Genomic DNA, 24,900 nt, shown 5'->3' on the forward strand with positions numbered 1-24,900 from the left:
CTGGCATATCTGGGAAGCAGCCGTGGGCATCCACAAGCAGGTCCCCGACATCAGGCCCCGAAGACATCTCAGAAAAAAAATCTGATGATACCCTAATTGAAGACCCGTCACAGCACTCACCCATACCGTCCACCAAGGCAGAGACAGTCACCTAGATGGGACCTAGTTTAGAGTAGCCTCGGGGGTCACAATCTGGTGAGCACTGAAGGTGGCGGCAGGGACTTCCCAGGTTTCCGGCACTTGGAGGACTGCAGGAGGCCAGGCATTTGCTGAGTTTAAGTCAAATGAGGAGCCTCTGGACTCACTCAGTCATGTCACAGTTGCTGGGACAGCGATGGCAAGCTCAGGAACATCAGGAAGGGATGTCTGCTGCACTCCTCAGATTGCAAGACATGATGGAGGAGACCACCCACCTTCAGTCTGAGGTGATAGCACCGGCATGACAATGCACCGAGGTCAACACTGGTAGGATGGCAGCCACCATGGAAACCTTGGTCCAGGATGTTGCTCCTGCACTGCTGCGACTATTAGGGCCTCCACTGCGTCTCCATGACATGAGCCTGAGCACTGAGGGTATATGCGCTGCCGTCAGCCACACAGGAGTCAAACATTCACAGATGCAAATTGAGGATGTCAGGACTGTCCTTGCTGCATTTCGTCACCATCCTCCATAAATCTTGTGGCTAGGAGTGCCTCCCAAGTGCTCCTGCCTTGTCTGGCCAGTGTGATGGCCTCATTGCCGTCATCCCTTTCGATGTTTTCCTCATTCGAGAAGATGTAGAGTTCCTCCATCTCCTCCTCAACCAGGTTGGGTTGCAGAACCAGGTTGTGGAGTGTACAGCAAGTGATGAAGATGCCCAACACACTCTGGGGACTGTATTGCAGTGCTCCACTGGAACCTCAATTTCAAGATGCCTATCGTTTGCTGCACCAAAGTTTGGATCGCAGCATGAGCCTCATTATACCATTGCTCTGCTGCAATCACCGGTGTCATCAGCTACGGCCTCTATGGGTAGCCCTTGTCCCCGAGGAGCCAACTCTGCAGCCTCTGTGGACCCTGGAAGAGGTCAGCGATCTGAGACCTGCTATGGATATAGGAGTCATAGATGGTCCCTAGGAATCATGTGCAGGCCTGCAGGATGCATTTCTGAGGGTTGCACACCAGCTGAACATTCAGCGAATGGAAGACCTTGTGGTTTACATAGTTGACTGCTTGTTGCCATGGATGTTGCCATAAGAGCTATGTGAGTGCAGTCGATGGCATTCTGCACCTGCGGAAAACCTGAGATCTGAGCAAATCCCAGCGCTCTTGCTTCCTGGCTTTCCTAATTTTAGGCGTCCATGACCTCCTAGGTACACTTGTGTGTGGAGGATTGCAAGATCCCGCACTGGTCATCTTGGAGACCTGGAAGGAGCCACTGGTGTAAAAATTGAGTGCCATGGTCATTTTCACGGCCATTGGCAGTGGATGCTCCCCATGACCCTTTGGCGCCAAATCCTGCAGCATGTGGCAGATGCGACTGACCAGTTCCCTAGAATGTGCAATCTTCGGTGACACTGGTTCTCAGTCATCTGCAGGAACGAAAGGCGGCACCTCTAGACCCTGGGTTCAGCAAGGCACCCACGAATAATGGCTCGCTGTGGATCTTCAACTTGTGCGCATCAGGCCCTTCCGCCTCTTCATCTTGAGGGAGGTGCTTCTCCCTTTGCCGAGTCATGCACCTCTGCCGCTCTTTTCTTCTTTCCCTCTGCTCCCTGTAAGCCATGAGGTATACTGCTAAATCACCAGGCTTCATGATCCTGATGACTCTCCTTTAGGACAGTTCTGAAGGAGAGACATAAGGACTCAAAACATTAACTCTGTCTTTCTCTCCACAGATGCTGTCAGACCTGCTGAGTTTTTCCAGCAATTTTTGTTTTTGTTTCAGATTTCCAGCATGCACGGTATTTTGCTTTTATCCATGAGTCTAATGTTCTCCTCCGGCAGGATCAAAGAGAGAGATGGGTGGGTAAGCATAGGTGTCCGGAAAACTTCTCTTGGTTAAATCTGAAGGCCCCTTCATGCATGCAGGAGAGTGCTGGCCACCACTTCGATGCCCAGTGTGTTGTGTGCTCATTGGCTGTCTGAAGCCCCACCTACTTCCACCCCGCTCCACCTGAGCGATTGGTGGCAGCCTAGGCTACTGGACTGCATACTGTGCTCTCAGCTCAGGTGCAGGCATTCTCCTAACCTGCACTGTTAGCTTAAACCATTACAGATTCTGGTCCAAACCTTAATAAAGATACTGCAAGGGGCTGTGAGCCATGACTGTACCATGGCCACCTTTCGCAAGGGATTCTATAATGTGCCCAGTCAGCCACTTGTTCTGCCACACCCTAAAACGCACATTAATTTACAGTCTGCGCCCAAGAGGTGAAAAGTTCTGAAGCACTTGTTGACACTTTCATGCTTTTGCATTTCTTGAGTGGGCAGAAAAGCATCAGAGGCCCGACTCCAAGCACGTCAATGGAGCTGCTGCTGAATTCTCAGCTGTGGAAGAATGCTCTCTTTTAACAAGCTTTTACAAGTGCACGGCTGCTTCTCTTACCCCCTCTACCACCCTCCCGCCATGCGCTTAAGTATTTCCTTGAGTCCATGCTGCCTTGCCCCCAACACCCCTGGCCTAACATGCACTGGGGCCCTTGCTCTGGCACTGAAAGCCAGCTGGGAAAAAGTAACTTGCCTATGTCCCCTGTGAACATGCTGTGCCTCTTCCTTGATGTCCTACGGGTGATGGTCACGAGCGCTGTGCAAGGTTGTGTGCACTCACCTCCGAGTTCCCCTTGAAGTTCAGGTTGCCAAGCACACACCTTTTAAAGACGGTCGTGAAACAGCCGTTCTGAAGTCATGCTGATGAGGGTGGTATATTTGTTGTGGGGAGACGGTTCTGGCGCGCAGGGCTGTTAATGAGATGCTAAAGTATTGATATTAGGTTTTCAACGTGTGGTGATGGGAAACGGGGTCCGCCATTGACGATCGCAAACTGGTTTCACAATGGCATGAAACCGATTTTTGGCCTTCTCTCCATATTGTCCCCTCTGCCCGCCATGACGGCCGACACCAATGGGGCCGGAAAATTCCAGCCATTATCTTTCAAGCCAAGACCACTGGTCATTGATGAACTTGATGGACCTTTATGCGTGGGTAAATTTTACATCAATGACATTCTAAATGCATCAGTGAGTGGATAGCAGATGCCTTGTGCAATGCCCTATAGATGCCTGTAAACTTCCAACAGCATGGAAACTGAAGGCAACAGTGACCTTCATTGTAACACAGGTACAAGGCTGAGTGTCCTCCCAAATATCCTGGTGAACCATTTGGCACAACTTGTGAATCAGTCCGTGTGCAGTTGAACCTCATCACACAATATTTCCCTGTGAGATCAAGGTAGTAGCTTTTGCCATGCTCCCTGGGGCAGTGGAGCAGTGCAGACTTTGTATCAAGCTTACCAGATAGAACGTCAACCCTACACCAAGCTGGTATCACACTGAGATAACCCTGATATTTTTCAGAATCATTCCACTTTTGATACCTGCTCCTCTTACAATCCTGAAGGTAAATTAACTCAAGCTGAGTGAGACCTACTTGCTACCTAATTATCATTTCACCGAGCAGAACATTTTAAGCTTTGTTTATGCAGTATAAACAAGGCTTTAATACATAAATGTTTAAATTTTCATTAGCACTTATACTCAGTATTTGAAAATTGCCAGAAAACTGAAAGTAACTTTAATACCACTACTAAACTTTGCTGCTAAATGTTACCTGATTTTCCATTTCTTTCAACCCAATACTCCACGGTTGCCAGCTTTAACACTCAGCAGATAAAACAGCAATTTGTTTTATGATATTACCGCAAACATTAGCTCAGATCTTCTGGACTCCGGATCATTGAAGACCAGACGTACAATCCAAGATGCATATCAGGACCCCACCCGGGACATCACTCACTTCTGTGAGAATTGCCCCGGAAGTTTGGACTTTGGAAGGGCAATTCCCCTGCTCCCTGCAACCCTCTGAAAAAGTCTCTGACCCCGTGTTAGAGTCGGAGACTTCAGATAGTTCTAACGTACTTACCTGGCTAGTTGTCCAGGTAATGTTAGGCAGAAAAATTCTAGTCCCCCTCCTGGGTAGCTATACAATTGATGTCCCCAATTCCTCCCTCGAACCCCCAACTAGCCCCCCCCCAACACAACATGACTAGCCCCCACCACCCGACTATCCCCCGACCCAACCTGACTAGCCCCTGACCCACCTACCCGCTCACCCACCTGCCACTTCCCACTTCACCCACCTACCCACTGTACCACTCTCCTCATTCACCCATTCATCCATTTACCCTGGACACATACTTATCTTACGGCAGCTGGTGCCGTAAAAAGGGGGTGTGGTGTGGTTTGACTGTCCCGATGCTCCAGGGCTATGATGAAGCTCTTCGATTGAAAATATGCTCTTCACTGCTGAAGAAGCCAGCCTCGGGAGATCCGGCCAGGAACGAGGAGCAGCATCGGGGTGCAGAAAAGTAGGAACGGTGTGGCAATCCGATAAAGATTGCCACTTAGCGGAAGTTCCGGGCCATTTTTTTTCTAGCTGCTATTGAAGGTCTCAGAGGTTTGACAGTCCAGTTTAAAATCATCAGTGTCTTACAATATTTTATGCAACTTTTTTGAAAGATTAGGTAGCTTAGCACCTATTCCCAGAGACCCAATTATTGCAGGTAAATTATCATTTATACAAGTATAACTTGTCGTTAACTGGCTGAACAAACAAATGATTACCTTACAAGGTCTATGACTCTTTCCCTCGGGGCACTGCTGACGCCCTCGTCATTTATGGCTAGAATCTGATCGCCTGGTATGAGTCTGCCCTCCGATGGACCGCCTATCAGAGAAATACAGATATTTACTCCAAACAGAAATTGGGTTGATCCCTGATGAAAATAGTTAAATGAGTAAAGGTGCTTCCTAGCCAAAGAAACCTGTAGGTTCCTATGTCGATAACTCAATACAGCAAGGACTCTTGCCGTGGAATATTACACCATAATCAAATGATGTAGGTTTTGAAATTCCACTGTGCGATATTAGTATAACACTTAACTGGGGTCCTTTAAACTTTATGCAGTAGTGTAAAATGGGTGATGGTGAATCTGCAGTGCATTTTTCATCTCCCATAATTCTTATTTTGATTGAAGATAATTAGGAAGGCAAGGAGCAAACATGAAATTGAGTATTGCTGAAAAAGTCATGTCTCAGCTTTTCATCTTGCACTCATCTGGACATTTACAAGAAGATCAATATAAGGGGAAAACAACAAAGTCCCAAAGACTGGTGGAGTGTATCAAACAGCATGTCCTAGCCGCTGTTTGCAACGGGCAGGGTACAGACCGTACCCAACCAGCCCGTGCTTGTAAAACTCAAACACAGTGCCCAAAATTAGATGTGATTCCACGATTGAGGATTATTTGGCAAATGTTGACCAATGTGCTAAGAATTACGCTGACAACAATTTAAGATTGTCAGTCGGGCTTGCTATGTGTTGCATTTGCGTGTACTGGAAGCTACATATACTAATACACAGGGCCCTGTTCTTTGCAGACAGAAAGAACATGTACACACATTGCACCTGTTTCAGCTAAATGAAGTAAGTGATAGCCATGCGCTGATTCATTCCTCAAGGCAATGCCTTGACCAATCAGGGTCAAGCTGCGTGGTTTAAGTTTCAAACAATGCTTGGCAGTTAACTGTTGGTCACCATCAGTAGTGCCACTTGCCAACCAATCAGCATTCTTCTCACATACAATATAATTTGTTGTATTCTCCCTTATATTGGTATTCTTGCGAGTGTCCTGATGAGTGCAAGACGAAAAGCTCAGACATGTCTCTTTTTTAAGCAATGCACATGAAATTATAGGTATCAAAAAATATAAAAGAAACAGTAAATTATTCATAAGGCACATAAGTAACAAAAGGAGTATTAACATGGGAATAGGGCCACCAAGGGATGAACAGGCTAAACTCAAAGGAGATGCTATTAAAATAGCAGGGATACGAAACTGATACTTTGCCTCAATTTTCACTGACAGAGAGGAAATTGTAATAGTAGTAGTCAAGAACTTCTTTACTATAACTATTATAATTTCTTCTTTGTCAGTGAAAATTGAGGCAAAGTCTCAAAGCCTCTATGGGACAGGTAGTGAGGGCAGCAGAGAATAGAATTCACTGGAGAAGATTGTTCATAGTGCAGCCAACCCTCGGAACGAGGACAGATGAAAGACAGTAATCCAAAGGATATAATAACTGTTAAGATAATACGAATGTAGATACTAGACAAACTAGCCGATAAAAGATGTTGAAACCCCAGGATCAGATAAATTGCATCGATAGATACTCAAAGAAATTACAGGAGATAGCAGAAGCTCTAGTATCCACAAATGTAAGGAAAGAAAAATTGAAAGAGAAAGGAATGGTGGCAGAGGACTGGTGAACAGTTTGCTGCATCTGCATGCTTGCTTTCAGTGACTCATGAACAAAGACACCCAGTTCCCTCTGGACATCAACACTTCCCAATCTCTCCCTATTTAAGAAATACTCATCATTTCTGTTTCTCCCATCAAAAAGGATAGCTTCACATTTTTCCCTATTATATTCCATTTGCCATGTCCTTGCCCATTTACTCAGCCTGTCTAAATCCCGTTGAAGTCTCTTTGCATCCCCCTTGCAACTCTCATTACCATCTAGTTTTGTGTAGTCAGCAAATTTGGAAATATGACATTTGGTCACCACATCCAAATCATTGATCTAGACTGAATAACTGGGGCCCAAGCACTGATCCTTATGGTACCCCACTAGTCATAGCCTTATAGCCTGCCAACCTGAGAATGGCCAGTTTATTCCTACACTGTTTTCTGTCTATTAACCAATTCTCAATCCATGCCAGTATTTTACCCTCAATCCCATAACACTCTAATTTTGTTTATTAAACTTGGGACCTGATCGAAAGCCTTCTGAAAATCCAAATAAACCACACCCACTGATTCCGCCTTACCTATTCTGCTAGTTATGTCTTCAAAAAACTCCAAGAAGTTTGTCAAATGATATGTCATGATTTTCCTTTCATAAATCCATGTTGACTCTGCCCACCTACCATTATTTTCTAAATGTCCAGTTAGCACATCCTTTATAATAGATCTTAGCATTTTCCCTTTTACGGATGTCACGCTAACAGCTTTGTAGTTCCCTGTTTTCTCTCTTCCATCTTTCTTAAACAGTGGAGTTACATTTTCTACCTTTCAATCTGAATACCAACATATCACTCCCTCTACAGGGGGAGACGGTGGCTTAGGGTTAGTGTCATTGGACTAGTAATCCAGAAGGCCAGGCTAATACTCTGGGGTGTGGGTTCAAATTCCAGCACAGCAGCTGGTGAAATTTGAATCCAATTAATAAAATCTGTAATTGAAAGCTAACATCAGTGATGGTGACCATGAAACATAGAAAATAGGAGCATGAGTAGGCCATTCAGCCCTTTGAGCCTACTCCGCCATGGCTGATCATCCAACTCAGTAGCCTGCTCCCGCTTTCTCCCCATATCCTTTGATCCCTTTCACCTCAAGAGCTATATCTAACTCCTTCTTGAAAACATACAATGTTTTGGCTTCAACTACTTTCTGTGGTAGCGAATTTTACAGGCTCACTATTCTGTGGGTGAAGAAATTTCTCCTCATCTCAGTCCTAAATGGGCTACCCGTATCCTCAGACTGTAACCCCTGTTCTGGACTCCCCCACCATCGGGAACATCCTTCCTGCATCTACCCTGTCTAGTCCTGTTACAATTTTATTGGTTTATATGAGATCCCCCTTATTCTTCTGAACTCCAGCGAATATAATCTTAATCGACTCAATCTTTCTTCATACGTCAGTCCTGCCATCCCAGGAATCAGTCGGGTAAACCTTCGCCGCACTCTCTCTATAGCAAGAACATCCTTCCTCAGACAAGGAGACCAAAACTGCACACAATATTCCAGGTGTGGTCTCACCAAGGCCCTGTAAAATTGCAGCAAGACATCCCTGCTCCTGTACTCGAATCCTCTCGCTATGAAGGTCAACATACCATTTGCCTTCTTTACCACCTGCTGCGCCTGCATACTTACCTTCAGTGTTTGGTGTATAAGGACATCCAGGTCTCATTGCACACTCCCCTCTCTCAATTTATAGCCATTAGGGTAATAATCTGCCTTCCTGTTTTTGCTACCAAAGTGGATAACCTCACATTTATCCACATTATACTGCATCTGCCATGCATTTGCCCACTCAGCTTGTCCAAATCACACTGAAGCATCTTTGCATCCTCCTCACAGCTCACCCAGCTTTGTGTCATCTGCAAATTTGGAGATATTACATTTACTATCATTGATTGTTGTAAAAAATCCATCTGGTTCACTAATGCCCTTTAGGGATGGAAATCTGCCATCCTTACTTGTTCCGGCCTACATGTGACTCCAGATCCACAGTCATGTGGTTGACTCTGAAATGGCCAAGCAATTAGGGATGGACAACAAATTCTGGCCTTGTTAACGACACCCACACCCCAGGAAAGCATCAGTTAAAAAAAGCCCCCTTTTTCAACAGTCTGGGATGAAGATCATCAGATCCTGGGTATTATCAGCTTTCAGTCCCATTAATTTCCTCTGTACTACTTTTTTACTAATACTAATATTAATTTCTTTCAGTTCCTCATGCTCGCTAGTCCCTTAGTTCTCCAGTATTCCTGGGTTTTTTGTTGTATCTTCCTCCATGAAGACAGACACAAAGTACTTAACAAAAACAGAATTACTCAGCAGGTCTGGCAGCATCAGTGGAGAAGAACAAAGTTGACGTTTCGAGTCCTCATGACCCTTCAACAGAACTAAGTACAAATAGGAGAGGGGTGAAATATAAGCTGGTTTAAGGTGGGGGGGGTGGGGTGGGAGGAGAGAAGGTGGGGGGGTGCGGGGGGGATGGTGTTGTAGGGACAAGCAAGCAGTGATAGGAGCAGATAATCAAAAGATGTAAAGCGGGTTTTAGTAAACACCTTGTCAAACACCAGGAGAGAAATGGAAAGCAATGAAGGTGAACAAGGCAAAAGAGAGATACAGAAATCCTGTCAGAGAGAAGAGCAATACTTCTTCAAGGTAGGCATTTCCTTGAAGAAGTATTGCTAAGAAATGCCTACCTTGAAGAAGTATTGCTAAGAAATGCCTACCTTGAAGAAGTATTGCTCTTCTCTCCAACAGGATTTCCGTATCTCTCTTTTGCTTTGTTCACCTTCATTGCTTTCCATTTCTCTCCTGGTGTTTGACAAGGTGTTTACTAAAACCTGCTTTACATCTTTTGATTATCTGCTCCTATCACTGCTTGCTTGTCCCTACAACCACCACACCCACCTTAAACCAGCTTATATTTCACCCCTCCTATTTTTACTTAGTTCTCTTGAAGAGTCATGAGGACTCGAAACTGTCAATTTTGTTCTTCTCCGCCGATGCTCCCAGACCTGCTGGGTTTTTCCAGGTAATTCTGTTTTTGTTTTGGATTTTCAGCATTTGCAATTTTTTGTTGTCTTTGACTGTAGTGGGCACACATTTGCTTATGCTAATCTTTTCCTTTTTAAACACCTATAGAATATTTTGCAGTCCATTTTTATATTTCTCACTAGTTTACTTTCATATTCTATTTTCCCTTTCTTTATCAGTTTCTTGGTCCTCCTTTGCTGAATTCTAAAGTGCTCCCATACTTTCTTGGCAACTTTATAAGCCTCTTCCTTTGATCTAAGACAATCTTGAACTTCTCTTGGTAGAACGGTTGTATCACCTTTCCTGCTGTGTTTTTGTGCCTCAAAGGAATGTAAATTTGTCGTAAACCATGCATTAATTTTTTAAATGCTAGCCACTGCCTGTCTACTATCCTATCTTTTAATGTAGTTTCTCAACCTATTACAGCCAGATTGTCCCTCAAATGTAAGTTTCCTTTGTTTAGATTTAGGACCCTAGTTTCGATTGAACTGTTAAGGGTTTGGTTCAGTTTATGAAATGGTTAAAAATTTAACTTGAATAAAACACAGCTAAAATATTTCCTCTGTGAAAATGACATACAAATATTAGTTTCACATACACAGAGAGGCCCAGACAAGAGGCCTTGAGAACAGGCCTTTCTGATAGGGAAGCACGCTTAAGCTGGTAACGCTTGCCCCTGTATTTTAGAAAGAAACACGGGCAGAATTTTCCCCATGTCAGGCGGGCCATCGGGAGTGGGCGCGGAGCCGATTGCCACCCGCAATCGGGTCTGTGCCGCCATTTTACGCGGCAGGCCAATTAAGGCTTGCCCAGTGTGACGCGCAGCTCCTGAGGATAGCAGGAGTGGGTGGGCGGTGGCGGGAGTATAATGATTGCTGGGTCCAATGGCGACCTGGCGGCCAGTTTAAATGAAGCGCTGGTAGCCTTACAAAGGCTGCTCACAATGGCCAGTAGAAGGGCTCACCAGAGCATTGCTGGAGAGCAGGCCAGGCTGGAGGGTAGGGAGTGGGGCAGTGTGCCCCTCCATTTTCCAATGAGTGCCTAGTTGCCCTCCTGGAGGAGGCCCCCCCACCTGACCAAACGTGCCTGGGAGGAGGTGGCAGAGATAGTCAGCTCCCATGACTTGGTGCAGCGCACGTGGGTCCTATGCCGCAAGTGATTCAACGACCTCTTGAGCTCGGGAAGGGTGAGTACCATGTTGCAGGAGTCACATAGTACAGCCGGTAGCCTTTCCACACATGCTCTCCCCCCGCCACCTCTACTCCGAGTGCAGCTCATGTATTGAATCATTCATGGCATATGTCCCTCGCTGGGTGGGCCAGCAGATATTGCCCATGCCTAGTTCATCCTGAGAGGGTTGTGCTAAGATGGGTTCTGCACACACAGCATGTGTGACACTGACACCCAGAGTACTGTTTTGGGGGCAACCTCAAGGATCTGCACCTAAGCGCAGTGCTGAAACTGCAAAACATGTCAATGTCAGGCTGCTGACTGACTGGGAGGGGAGCTTCCAGATGGCGGGGCACCCATCCATCTGCTGACCTTGGCGTTCCACATGCTTGTGCCTCCTTGCTTTGCAAGGTTAGACCATGTGGGTGGCAAATGTGATGGAGGCAGCATGTGAGCAAAGTGGGGGTCAGCCCTGACTTCCTTGTGTGAGTGTGCGGCAGCTGCAGGGTGATGAAGCACTGGACCCCTGTAATGTCCCACTCTGGTTGGGGTGGCAGGGATGCAATGGGAATCCAGGTACAGGGTGGACTAATCAATGCTCCTCTCTCCTTTTCAGGAGAAGGCTGCACACAATGCCGCCGAGTGGATGCGGACCGGTGGAGGCCAGGCACAGTTGGCCATCGTGACTAGCTACGAGCAGGAGGTGATGGATCTGGAGAGGCGCCATGTGCCCAGGTCCACGGGGGTGCCTGGGGGAAGTAAGATTGCCGAGCACTGAGGTCACCGTATGTGGTCCAGCAACCATGGCACTGCTGAATGCTCAGTGATTGAAGTTTGCAACATGGGTTGACCATTGATTATGGAAGGATGAGCGCATACTGATCCGGGGGACAGGCATGCACATTGACGTTGTCTCCGCTTTAACTAATCAAATGTCCTTGTTCTTCCTTTCAGCATCACCGGAGCAGGGCCAGGAGGAGGAGGCAGAGGGGCCACCTCTTACACCTAAGGCCCCTGAACAGTTGGACTCACTAGCATTACACCATCGCTGCCAGGCAGGCACCAGCGCAGATACTAGCACCTCAGTGGGAACTAGATCAGCGGCCAGTGTCCCGGGGCACAGCAGTGAGGGCACTTCACACTCGCTTGAGGTGCAGGTGAAGACAGAGGGTGCCCATGGCGCCGGCAGTTGGAGGACTGCAGGGGATCAGGCACGTGCTCGGTCAGTGGCTGATGATGTGCCTCTGGAGTCGTCCGTGAGGCACCAGCAGCCAGCAGGGTCTGCAGGAGGATCTGGTGGAGATGATCTCCATGCTGGAGGAGTCCATGTGGAGCATCACCGATGCAATGAGCCTCATGGCCGAGCACCAAGCTTCCTCCATGGATAAAGTGGCGACTCTCGTGGAGAGGCCCCTCCAGTAGAGCAATCAGGGTTTCCTGGGATTTCTTGAACCTGCAAGCCCTCACAGCGGCATTGACCTCAGCTGGTCAGTGCCAGTGTGGGAGATGGTTTGGCCACCAATTATCCCAGCTCGGTGTCCATCCATCAATGGTGAGCAGGGAGGTGCGAAGCGACCTCACGTCAGCGCAGAAGCTGCCTGTCGTCTCTGTGGGCCCCTCGCAGGGCGCTCCAGATGAGGGCAGCAGCTTCTCCATCGCTCTGCCAGTGACCGTGGGATCCAATGAGGCTGCAGCAACTGGGGAGATGCCAGCTGTGGAACTGGATGCTCCATCCCAGGTGGGGCCATCAGAGGCTCCACGGCCCAGAGGACATCCGCCAAGGTCACTGAGGCCAGCAGGACAGCACAGTGAGCAGGCTGTCTCAGATGTCAGTGCCAGTGAGGGGGGAGCACCTAGATGTAGCATCCACAAGTGTAAACTTAAGGCATCTTAGGCACACCACAGGTTTCTCACTGGTGGTTTTATGTTGCTCCACTTTTACTTCATGACCACTTGGTTTGATGCATAACACCTTTGTAATTATTTTTTTCTGTACTTCATTTTGTAAAATCATTAAATTTTGATAAGTGAGCATGGCTCAGGGTGACTCCTTACTTCTGCAGGTGGACGGAAATCCATGATGTTAGGAGTAAGTTGGTTGACATTGACCTTCATTGACAGGGTCCTTAGTTAATGTTCCTACCCAGGCAGATTTTGCACTCAGGCATCAAGCCTGTAGCCCTAGCCTGTGTTGGAGGTCCATCTGTGGTGTGCTAGCTGAAGATTCATTGGATTAAAGCCTCCCAGGTGTCCCTGCCTCCCTGGAGTATGCCCGGGTCAGTGTCTACCCCCTCAGCATTCTCCTGTGAGTGCTCATCCTCGGAATCAATGCTAGACTCATCGTGTGCAGCCAGAGCAACTGTGTCTACATCATCTTACCCCACTGCGGCACCCCTTTCCAGCTGCGGATTGTGGAGAGTGCAGCATGCAACCACTATCAGTGACATACTATCTTGGGGTATCGGAGTGCACCCCCTGAGTGGTCCAGGCATCGGAAGCGCATCTTGAGAAGACTGATGGTTCTCTCTACCGCAGCCCACACCACATGGACTGCAGCGGTTCAAGAAAGCAGCTCACCATCACCTTCTCAAGGGAAACTAGGGATGGGCAATAAATGCTGGTCTAGCCAGCAAAGCCCACACCCCGTGAATGAAAAAAAAATGATCTTATCTAAAGTGAGTTTGAAGTTTGCTCTTATATTTTGATGATTTAGTTTATCTTGCATTTACATTTTGTAATATTCAAAACATTACCATGATATAATCTAAGACTTAATGCTTATAATAAAGTATTATATAGTAACCATTAAATGAGTTGTAGTCTCAATCTGTAAACCTTACAAACCCCAACTCTTCTAGAATTCTTAATTATAAGATTCTGGCCAGAAACTTACCTGTTTCGGGCGGGCTGGGCGGGAGCAGGTGGGGGCGGGCGTGGAACCGATTACCACCTACGATCAGCAGTGCGTCGCCATTTAACATGGACGGGTCAATTAAGGACCACCCAGCGTGACGCACGACCGGTAGCGCTCAGGGGGAAGAGGGAGAGTCAAGGCCTACGCTTGAAATGCGCATGAAAAAGTGTAGGAATCTCCCTGAAGCATGGAGCTGCCTCAGGGAGATTAAGTTGACAGCACAAATTTTATTAATGTTCTGAAAAATTATTTAAATATGTCCCATAAAGACCATAAGACATAGGGGCAGAAATTAGGCCATTCGGCCCATCGAGTCTGCTTCGCCATTCAATCATGGCTGATAAGTTTCTCAACCCCATTCTCCCACCTTCTCCCCGTAACATTTGACACTGTCACATGAGCTGGGACAAGTTTGTGCATCTTGCAAATTTTATTTAATTATTTTATTAAACTTTCAGGAAACCTCATCCCATCCATGGAGGTTTCCTGAAAAACACGAAGGCCTCTTTGCCTGCATGCCAACCTTAAGGTTGGACAGGTAGCGCTGTTAATCAGCTTAATAGGCTTTTGACAGTTCGGCGGGCATGCAACTGCCTCCGGCGCACACCCGCTGAATAAAATACCTAAATGAAGCGCGATGACGTTGGGATGCACACCCGACGTCATCGCGTGTCATTATGCGTGTTGGGCATGTCGGACCCATCTCCACACGCTAACAACAATATTCTGGCCTCTAAGTTCTGATAAGGGAGATTCTTTAAGATAGACAAAACTGGTACAACATACCACATACGTTTTATTCTGACATAACTTTGTTTAGTCTAAGTATTCCTGGGAGAAAGGATGGATTGTTTTAAAACCATGTCAATGGCTAAAAACTGACAAAGCCCTTTTAATAATTTAAAATTTCTATCAATTGAGAATTCATGAGTTTATAATAAATTCGAATGAATAAATTTACCTTGCTGGGGTGGGTAAAGATAGCAGAACCCTAATAGAATTTTACATTAAGTTTGAAAGTGATATAGTTCTATCATATTATGGTCACTGTTTCCTGGAGGTTCCTTTACAATGAGATTATTAATTAGCCTTTTCTCATTGCACAATAATAGATCTAAAATAGCCCATTCTCTAGTTGGTTCCCCAACATACTGTTCTAGAAAGCAATTGTGTATACATTCCAGGAATTCATCCTCCACAGCATTAGTCCTAATTAAGTTTACCCAGTCTATACATAGCTTGAAGTCCCCATGATTACTGTACTACCCTTGTTACATGGACCTCTAGTTTCCTGATTTATACCATACCTTACATAATCACTACCATCCAGTGGCCTATAAAGAACTCTTACCAATGTTTGCTGCCCCTCGCTGTTTCTTAGCTCCACTCAAACAGATTCTACACCTTGATTTTCTGATCCAAGATCGTTTCTCAGCAATGTACTGTTCTCATCCTTTATTTTGCTGACTTAATTTTAATTAATGTCTCTATTAAAATAATATAAGCACAAGCAGGACTAAATGTTCTACCTACCTTGATTGAAATTCCCTAGTTAAGATAAATAGGAAAAATTCATCAGTCAAACTATTAAGCTTTACTACTATTAGTAAGCCTTACTATTACTAATAAAATCTTACAATTATTAAAATTACCTAAGCTTTGAAAGATAAATGAGAAAAATACTCACCAGCCAATCAAGTAAATGTTTTCCTGTGACATCACACTTTGATTTTTTCCCAGAACAGTCAGTCCACTCTGAAGCCATGGATTGGACTGGATTGGATATCCAAATCCTCCTCTCTCCTACTCTTTTAGATCCTGCTTTCTCTCTCTACGTCCTCTTCATTCCTGCTCTTTTAGATCCTGCTGTCTGTATCTGGGCCCTCCTCTCTCCCACTCTTTTAGGTGTTGCTGTCTATGTCCAGTTCCTCCTCTCTCTCACTTTTTTAGATGCTGTTGTCTGTCTCCAGGTTCTCCTCTCTCCTGCTCTTTAAATGCTGCCATCAGCCCCGAGGTCCTCCTCACTCCTGCTCCTTGTTACTTGGATGTCTTGTTACAAGTGCACAGGGCATTGATGAGACCACACCTGTAGTACAGTGTTGAGTTCTGATCTCCTTATTTAAGGAGCAATATACTTGCATTAGAGGCAGTTCAGAGTTCGTTCACTGGGTTGATTCCTGGGATGAAAGGGTTGTCTTTGAAGAATGGTTAAGCAGCTTAGGCACATACTCATGGATGTTGAGAAGAATGAGAGGTGAACTTATTGAAACATATAAAATTACAAGGGGAATTAGCAGGGCAGTTGCTGAGAGGATGTTTCCCTTCATGAGGAAATCTATAATAAGGAGGCACAGCTTTAAAAGAATGGATCTCCTATCTAAGATGGAGATGAGGAGGAATTTCTTCTTTGGAAATCACTATCCCAGAGCACAGTGGAGGCTGGGTCATTCAATATATTCAAGGCTGAGTTAGACAGATTTTCGATCTACAAGGGAGCCAAGGGTTATGGGGCCAGATGGGAAAGTAGAATTAAGGCCACAATCAGACCAACCATGATCTTACTGAATGGTGGAACACTCTTCAGGCACCAAATAGTCTGCTCCTGTTTATCTTCTTATGCCTGAACTTTTATATAAATGAATAGACTGATCTAATACAGTAAGGTATTTAATTATTCAGGGTATATTTGCTTTCTTCATTAACATTAACAGAAGCCTGCCATGAGCATAAAGCAAGGAAACCCCCTTTATAATTATGCCAAACTTTTTACTAACATAAATGACTGGAAGGAAATATAACTTTGACTGTTAAAATTGATATTGTATGTACTGGACCCTCATCAGTTAATAAAATGTGCATTCAAATGTGAACTGCAACTTGAATTTACAAGCATCTTTAGCATAGAAAAACATCCTAAGGCACTTCAGTGAACTGTAATCAGAAATAAATGGTTATTGAGCTAAAGGTGATATCTGGAGGTGAGTTTTAAGGAAAATCCTAAAGGAGGAGAAGGAGATGGAACGATGGAGAGGTTTAGACAGGAAATTATTTTTGTTTATTTGTTCATGCTCTGTAGGTGTTGCTGGCAAGGGCATCCCTTATTGCCCATTCCTAATTACCCATGAGAAGATCATGGTGAGCTGTCTTCTTGAACTGTTGCAGTCCACAGTGCTGTTAGAGAGGGAGCTCAGAACTTTGCCACTGACAATGAAGGAATGGCGATATATTTCCAAGTCAGGATGGAGTGTGACATAGAAGGGAACCTGCAGGTGGTGGTGTTCAATGCACCTTCTGCCCTTTTCTTTCTAAGGTGGTAGAGGTTGTGGGTTTGGAAGGTGCAGTCGAAGGAGCCCAGGCGAGTTGCTGCAGTGCATCTTGTAGATAGAGCATACTGCAGTGCTGGAGCGAGTGAATGTTTAAGACCGTGGACAGGGTGCAAATCAAGAGGGCTGCCTTGTCCTGGATGGTTTTGAATTTCTTGTGTATTTTTGGAGCTGCATTCATCCAAGCAAGTGGAGAGTATTCCATCACACTCCTGATTTGCGCCTTGTAGATGATGGACAGGCTTTGCGGACTCAGGAGGTCAGTCACTTACCGCAGAACTACCAGCCTCTGACCTGCATTTGTAGCCACAGTATTTATGTGGCTGGTCCAGTTCAGTTTCTGCTCAATAGTAAGCCTCCCAGGATGTTGATAGTGGGGGATTCAATGCTATTGAACGTCAAGGGGCGATGGTTAGATTCTCTGTTGTTGGAGATGGTCATTGCCTGGTATTTGTGTAGCATGAATTTTACTTGCCAATTGTCAGCCTAAGCCAGAACATTGTCCAGGTCTAGCTGCATGAGGGCATGGACTGCTTCATTACATGTGGAACTGAACACCGCAATTGTCAGGAAACATCCCCATTTCTGATCATATGATAGTGGGAAGGTTATTGATGAAGCAACTAAATATGGTAAGGCCTAGGACACTGCTCTGAGGAACTTCTGTGAGGTCTTAGGGCTGAGGTGATTGGCCTGCAACAACCACAATCATCTTCCTTTGTGCTAGGTATGTTTCCAACCAATGGAATGTTTTCCCCCCAACTCCTGTTTACTTGAATTTAATAGGGCTAATTGAGCCACACTCAGCCATGTGCTGTCTTGATGTCAAAGGCAATCACTATCTCGGTGTGGTCGACTGTCTAAAAGGCTCCAGCGGGTAAAGGAGGATTAGCATTGATAGTCTACCACAGTCACAGAGGGTCCCTGTTGTGATTTTAGTTAGCACTGTCTTGTGCTATGGCAGCATTGAAAATCTGAATGGAGAGATTCACTTGGATTTACGGGAAAGATGGGCATGGATTTGGGAGATGATATCACATGGATAATGATTCACCCCTTGGTAGGAATTCATCTTTTATTTGGAATGTGATTCACTTGATCAGGAAGTTAGAATAATGTACATTAGCAGAAAGTGACTTTGAACATTTATATTCTGGAATGATTAGAACTGTGGAAGATGATGCTCTTGCATAAGAAATACGATGAAATATCAAGGATGAAGATAACAAAGAGCTTGTATTCAATCCAGGGTAATGCTCTAGGGACCTGGGTTTGAATTCCGCCACAACAGATGGTGAAATTTGAATTCAATAAAAAAATCTGGAATTAAAAGTCTGGTGATGACCATGAAACCATTGTCGATTGCTGTAAAAACCCATCTGGTTCACTAATGTCCTTTAGGGAAGGAAATCTGTCACCCTTACCTGGTCTGGCCTACATGTGGCTCCAGACCCATCGCAATGCGGTTGATTCTTAAGTGCCCTCTGAACAAGGGCAGTTAGGGATGGGCAATAAATGTTGGCCTAGCCAGCAACGTCCACATCCCATGAACGGATAAAAAAAAAAATTATATAGCACCTATCACAGTCTCAAGCTTTTATTTTGACGTGTAGTCACTGTTGTAATGAAAAGAACTATAGCCACCAATACATGCATAGCTAAACACCACAAACAGCAATGAGATAATTACCAGGTAATCAGTTTTAGTAATGCTGGTTGAGGGATAAATATTGGCCAGGACACCTGGAGTACTTTCCAACTCTCCTTCGAATAGTGTCATGAGATCTTTTGTATCAATCTACGAACTCAAATAGTGCCTGGCTTAAAATCTATTTCAAAAGAGAACACTTCCAATAATGCAGCACTGTACTGTCAACCTAGATCCTGTGCTCAATCAAGTCTAAAGTGTAGAGCTTAAACTCACAATCATCTGATTCAGAGGCAAGTATGCTGTCACTGAGCCAAGTCTAAAATCTTAAGTTACAAAAGCTATTTAAATTGCTTTGAATATTATCACATTGAAAACTTGGATAATAAAGTATATTTCAATTCTATTCAAAGGAAGAGAATAGGAAATGATTTGACCCACTGGAATTTTTCAATTGCAAGTCAATGAGCAGACATTGGAGGGCTGATAGTGCAATTGAGTGCTCCCAGTGAGGAGTGATGTTGACATGGAATAAAGGCTGGGAAATGGAATGCCTGGAGCACTCCTTGTGGACACCATTCCTCAATGGGAGCCCTCAATGGCAGGATCAGCCTTTTGGTCTATAATGCAAGCACATTGGAAGGAATGTGGATAATTAGAACACCAAACAATGGAAATGAATGGGAAATAGTATGGTCCATTAGAATTCTTCTCAATCAGTTTGGATGAAGAATGCTTTGGTACATTGGGAACAAATGGGAATTCTGTTTTTAGGCAACAATTGAACTCGTTCTAGGATTGTCTTCATCCAAGGTCAACTGTAAGTAATTTTTTATTATTTTAAAATTTTTTTAAAAAATGCTTATAAACTGGCACAATAGAATTCATAACAGATTCAGTGGGATCACCAAGCTTCAAGTTGTATTAAGTCAATCTTCATAAATGTATATTTAGTAAAAGTATTACTTTTAGGGGATTGTGCTTTTCTGTAGTTAAAGGCCTTTCAGATTGTGTTTTTTCCCCTCTATTGCTTATTTGAATATCTTTGTCCTTCCTAACTCCACTATAAACCTTCTTCCAATCTGAAAAACATCCATTAATCATCTTCCAAAATTCCGTAGATTCTGGCAAGGTCCCAGCAGATTGGAAGATCACAGATATAATATCTTTATTCAAGGAAAGAGGGAGATTGAAAACAGGATACTATAAGGAAGTAGCAGGACATTTAGGAGATCATAATACAATCAAGCAGAGTCAGCAGTTGGTATGCAGGTACAGTAAGTGATTAGGAAAGCAAATGGAATGTTGGAGTTTATTGCAAGGAGAATGGAATATAAAATAGAGAAGTTTTAGTGCAGCTGTACAGGGCTTTGGTGAGACCTCATCTGGAGTACCTTGTACCGTTTTGGTCTCATTTGAAAAAGGATATAATTGCGTTAGAAGCCGTTCAGAGAAGGTTCATGTGACTCATTCCTGGGATGAAGGACTATTTTATGAAGAAAGGTTGAACAGTTTAGGCCTATACTTGTTGGAGTTTAGAAGAATGAGACTTGATCTTATTGAAACATATAAGATGCTGAGGGGGCTTGATATGGGAGGATGTTTCCTTTCGTGGGGGTACCTAGAACAAGGGGACACAGTTTAAAAATAAGAGGTTGCCCTTTTAAGACAGAAATGAGAATTTTTCTTTCATAAGGAAAATAAAGGGGAACCAGAAGATGTAATATAACTTTATTTCCTAAAGGCATCCCTAAAGGTGCTACAAAAAAAACTGTTAATAGGCAAGATAAGGGCTCCTGGTGTTGAGGGTAATATTTTAGCAGGATAGAGGATTGTTTAATGGATAGAAAGCAGAGAGTAGGCATAAATAGGGCTTTTTGATGTTGGCAAGCAGTAAAGTACAGCAAGGATCAGTGCTGGGGCCTCAGCTATTTACAATCTATATTGATGACTTAGATAAAGAGACAGAGAGTAATGTATTAAAGTTTGCTGATGATACTAAGCTAAGTGGGAAGGTAAGCTGTGGGGAGGACACAGAGGCTGCAAAGATAATGACAAGTTTAGTGAGTGGGCAAAAAAGATGGCAGATGGAATATAATGTAGGGAAGTGTGAAGTTATTCACTTTGGTCATAAGAATGGAAAAGCAAAATATTTTTTAAAAGGTGTGAAACTTGTAAGTGTTGATGGGTGTGCTCGTATAAAAAAAATGCAGAAAATTAGCTTGCAGGTGCAGCAAGCAATTAGGATGGCAAATGGCATGTCGGCCTTTATTGTAAAGGGATTGGAGTAAAAGAAGTCTTACTACAACTGTACAGGGCTTTGGTGGGATCACATCTGGAATAACATGTGCAGTTTAGGTCTTCACATTTAAGAAAGGATATACTTGCATTGGTGGCTGTAAAATGAAGGTTCACTAAATTGGGGTGGATGGAATGAGGGAATTGTCCTATCGTGAGAGGCTGAGTAAATTGGGTTTATATTCTCTGGAGTTTAGAAGAGTGAGAGGTGATCTCATTGAAACCTACAAAATTTTGAAGGGGCATGTTAGGGTAGATGTTGAGAGATTGTGCCCCTGTGTTTTAGACTCCCCAACCAACAGAAACAATCTCCAGATAAGAGGCTAATCATTTAAGATTGAGATGGGGAGAAAATATTTCACTCAAAGGGTTGAATTCTCTAATCCAAAAGGTTGTGGTGCTCCATCGTTGAATACATTTAAGGCTGGGATAGACAGATGTTTGGTCTCTTTTTATTTGATTATAATCTGCAGTTTTTAAATTTACCAGCTTAGGGAATTAAGGGATTTTGGGAGTGGATGGGAAAATGGACTTGGAGCCCAAGATCAACCATGATCGTATTGAATGGCAGAACATGCTCAACTGGCCATATGGTGTACCCCTGCTCCTATCACTTGTGTTCTTGTCAGTCAATGGTTATAGGGGGGCAGACAGGAAAGTGGAGTTAAGACCACAATCAGATCAACCATGATCTTATTGAATGACGAAGGAGGCTCGAAGGGCTACATTCTACCTTGTGACCAAACAAACTAGTTATTAACCAAACAAGCTGCACAGCTATTGTCACAGTCTAACAAACCACTTTTGCTAAGAAACACTGGGGTAGAATTCAACTTGCTACTCGCTTTACAGATCGGCATCCATTCTAGAAACAACACAATCTATATTTCTACTGAAATGATTTCCAATATTTATTTACAACTGGAAAAATGAATCTTTTGCTTTCTATAATGGGTGGTGATTGGCAAAGTTGTTTTACACTTAAGTGGCAAGTTGACAATCTATCCAAGTGACTTTAATCCTTTGAAAAATGGAGTAGCATTTTTGGACTGAAATAAAGATATATTAAACATTCTCCTATATAGCTCAAAATTGTAATTATGATACAATGAAGAAATATGTTGCAGTTTGTTTCAGGGAATAAATGATGCCTATGAGTATATGACTGTCCAAGAGGTCTGGAAATGTTGTCCAAACTGCCAGATTACATTGCCTTGCCTACCTGAAATGCACCAACAGATTATAGTAAACTATCAGCCTTCTAATCTTTTGACAACCATTTTTATTTGATTATAATCTGCAGTTTTTAAATTTACCAGCTCTCTAGTTAAAGTACTTTTATTTCCTCTTCAATTTTCTCTCCTGCCCTCTGCAAAAGATGCCAATTCTTGTTGAGGCACAGCAAGAACAACTGGTCTCACCAGTCTTTGAAACGTGATAAAGTGGTCATTCTCCATATTGATATATACCATCAGCTCTAAAAATAGGATAGTGCCAATAATTGTGTGCGGACTTTGTGACTTCTGAACTGCCTGCACCAATCTTGGAAGTGGGCAGCACACAAATTTGCTTCTGCCACCTCATCTCTATGATAGGGCCCTGTGGTTACCATGCTGCTGGCTGCCTATGGATCACATCTGATGCAGCCAATCTATTCCTCTTAAAGGCAATCTGTCTCTTAAAGCAAAGCTGCACTAAATGAGAGGAAGCTGCTGTTTAATACTATTGCTGTAATTCTAGACAAGGAAAATGTAATACATGAGCAGAGAGGGGGCTCCAGATTCACAGATGAAGTGCTGAAGGCTTTAGCGGTGAAAGTGGTGTGGAGGAGAAATGCCATAGTTCCACAGGGGGTCAGGAGATCCTCAAGGAGACCCTCAGAAGGTATTAGGATCAGATGGTCAGGGAGTTCAATTCCCAGCGTCTGGACCTGAGGACCAGGCCGCAGTGCCACAAGGAGTCTAATGGTTTCTTGCAGGAGGCCTAGGTCAGTGAATGTAACTTCACATTACATCTCCCATCCACTACTCCACCAGCCTCTCAATCTGTTCAATGCATGTGTCACACCCCCATCAGCAACCCCTGGCATTTAGGACTGTTGTTTAACATCCAAATAATTCATCCTCACATACCTACCAATGCTGTCAGCCTCATACCCATCTCTTGCAGCCTCCACATACCTTCAACTATTCAGCTTTGGGAGGCATAAAACCCAAACACAGTGCAACAGAATCATTGACATTCTATCCTTTGCAGGACAAGGTGGTACACAATAGAAAGAAGCAAAGGGAGGGAAACATTGAGGGAAATAAAGATGTCTGCATGTCTTGAGCCTTATGGAAGAGGTGGCTCTCCAAATATTGGTTGCAACAAAGCCTGTGCCATCTGGTGTCACTGAGAACATTGAGGATGTTAGTGTGGTCCTGCCTTTTGTCCTTCTCAACTCTAGCTCATCCTCATCCTGTTATCTGACATGATGAGCAAGCTGCTGCTGGTGACACCACAGACCTCTTACGTCCCTCCCCATCCTCGTTTCCTCATGCCAACCTTCTTCTGATTTTCTGCTTTCAGACACCATGAACTGCCATCTGCGCAGCTACAGCTGCCCCAGGAGGAAAGAGTAACAGCACACCATTAATGAAGATGTGTTGTCACTTAATCTGACATTCTCAGCCACCGCTCAGATACTAGCACTGTACATACCCTGGAAGCTTGTTTACAGTTGAGATCAGCATGTGGTGAGTTATTGGATGTTGGCTGTAGTTGGGCCAGGAGTAAAGGATGGTTCATTTAACAGCCCACTGAAAGGATAAGATTGCAGACCAATACTGTTCCAGGGGACTCAGGAGAGGGCCTTGATCCTACAGGGGAGTGTCAAATGGGCATGCACACTGAGATGCTGGGTGCATTTGTTAGCCTGCCTGACAGTCTCCTGTCATTGTATAGACTTAAGCTGCAACTTGGCAGAGGACACCATACAGAGCTTGCCCTCTCCGCAGTCTCTGCTCCATCTTCCTGTTATGCTGCAGCATCATACTTGTTGCAGTCCTTGTGTGGACAGGTCACCTGGTCCCCTGCCTTCCCTGTGAGCAACACTGTAGCAACTGTAGCTTTAAGGAATGTAGTGACTGTAGCTTTAAGACTTATTGTACTGTGTGGTATCATGTGACAGTGTGAACAAATCAGCCCTAAGCATGGGGAGTTTGTGTCTAGTTGTGGTTCTTGATGGGAGCGTGTAACTGCTGCTGAAGTTTACTGTTTCTTATGAGAAACTTGTCTGGAAAATCAAGTCTATAACAACTGGCGATGAGGATAAATTGGTTCCGGCGCTGTCCCTCGCCCAATGAATGTGAGTATCTTGTTTTATACAGAAGAAAGGAAAAATATACTCACCAGGTATGCCACCTTTTGGCAGGATGGACCCAACCCCTTCGACTCATCCACAAAGGATTGGAGTCAAAGTATAAGAATGCCTCGGTTTCTTATTCCAAGCAAACAAAATAATGGTGTAGGAAAAAAGGAAAGCAATTCTCCTAGGCATCTATGGGAGTAAAACTTATAATTTAACCCATAGTTTGACGGCCCAGAATGCTTCCGATTTGAAGACCTTCAGCGAATTTGTAGACCTCGTACAGGGTCATTTTCAACCCAAACCCTCTGTAATCATGCAGAGGTTCAAATTTAATTTGAGAGTAAGAGCTCCGGGGGAAACCATAGCAACATACGTAGCGAAGTTGAAACAGCTAACTGAACATTGTGACTTTGGGGGAGACCCTAAACAATATGTTATGGGATCATTTGGTCTGTGATGTGCACAATGATGCCATTCAGTGACAGTTATTAGCTGAAGTAAATATTGGTTTTAAAAGTGCATTGGAAATGGTGCTTGCGATGGAAAGCACCGAGTGGGATTTGCAGGCTTTACAGGGTGCACAAAATGGTGCTCTTTTTCAGTTG

General features: G+C 44.3%; 1 protein-coding gene across 1 annotated transcript in view; it reads right to left on the reverse strand.

Moving 5' to 3' along the window:
- frmpd3 (FERM and PDZ domain containing 3) overlaps positions 1-24,900 on the reverse strand; it is a 223,975-nt gene that overhangs the window by 181,092 nt on the left and 17,983 nt on the right. Inside the window, exon 2 of the mRNA XM_041196152.1 lies at positions 4,822-4,924. Coding sequence (XP_041052086.1) covers positions 4,822-4,924 — 103 coding nt within the window. The remainder of the gene's footprint in view (positions 1-4,821; positions 4,925-24,900) is intronic.

This window comes from Carcharodon carcharias, chromosome 9 (genome assembly GCF_017639515.1).
Source record: "Carcharodon carcharias isolate sCarCar2 chromosome 9, sCarCar2.pri, whole genome shotgun sequence".
Classification (NCBI taxonomy): Eukaryota; Metazoa; Chordata; class Chondrichthyes; order Lamniformes; family Lamnidae; genus Carcharodon; species Carcharodon carcharias.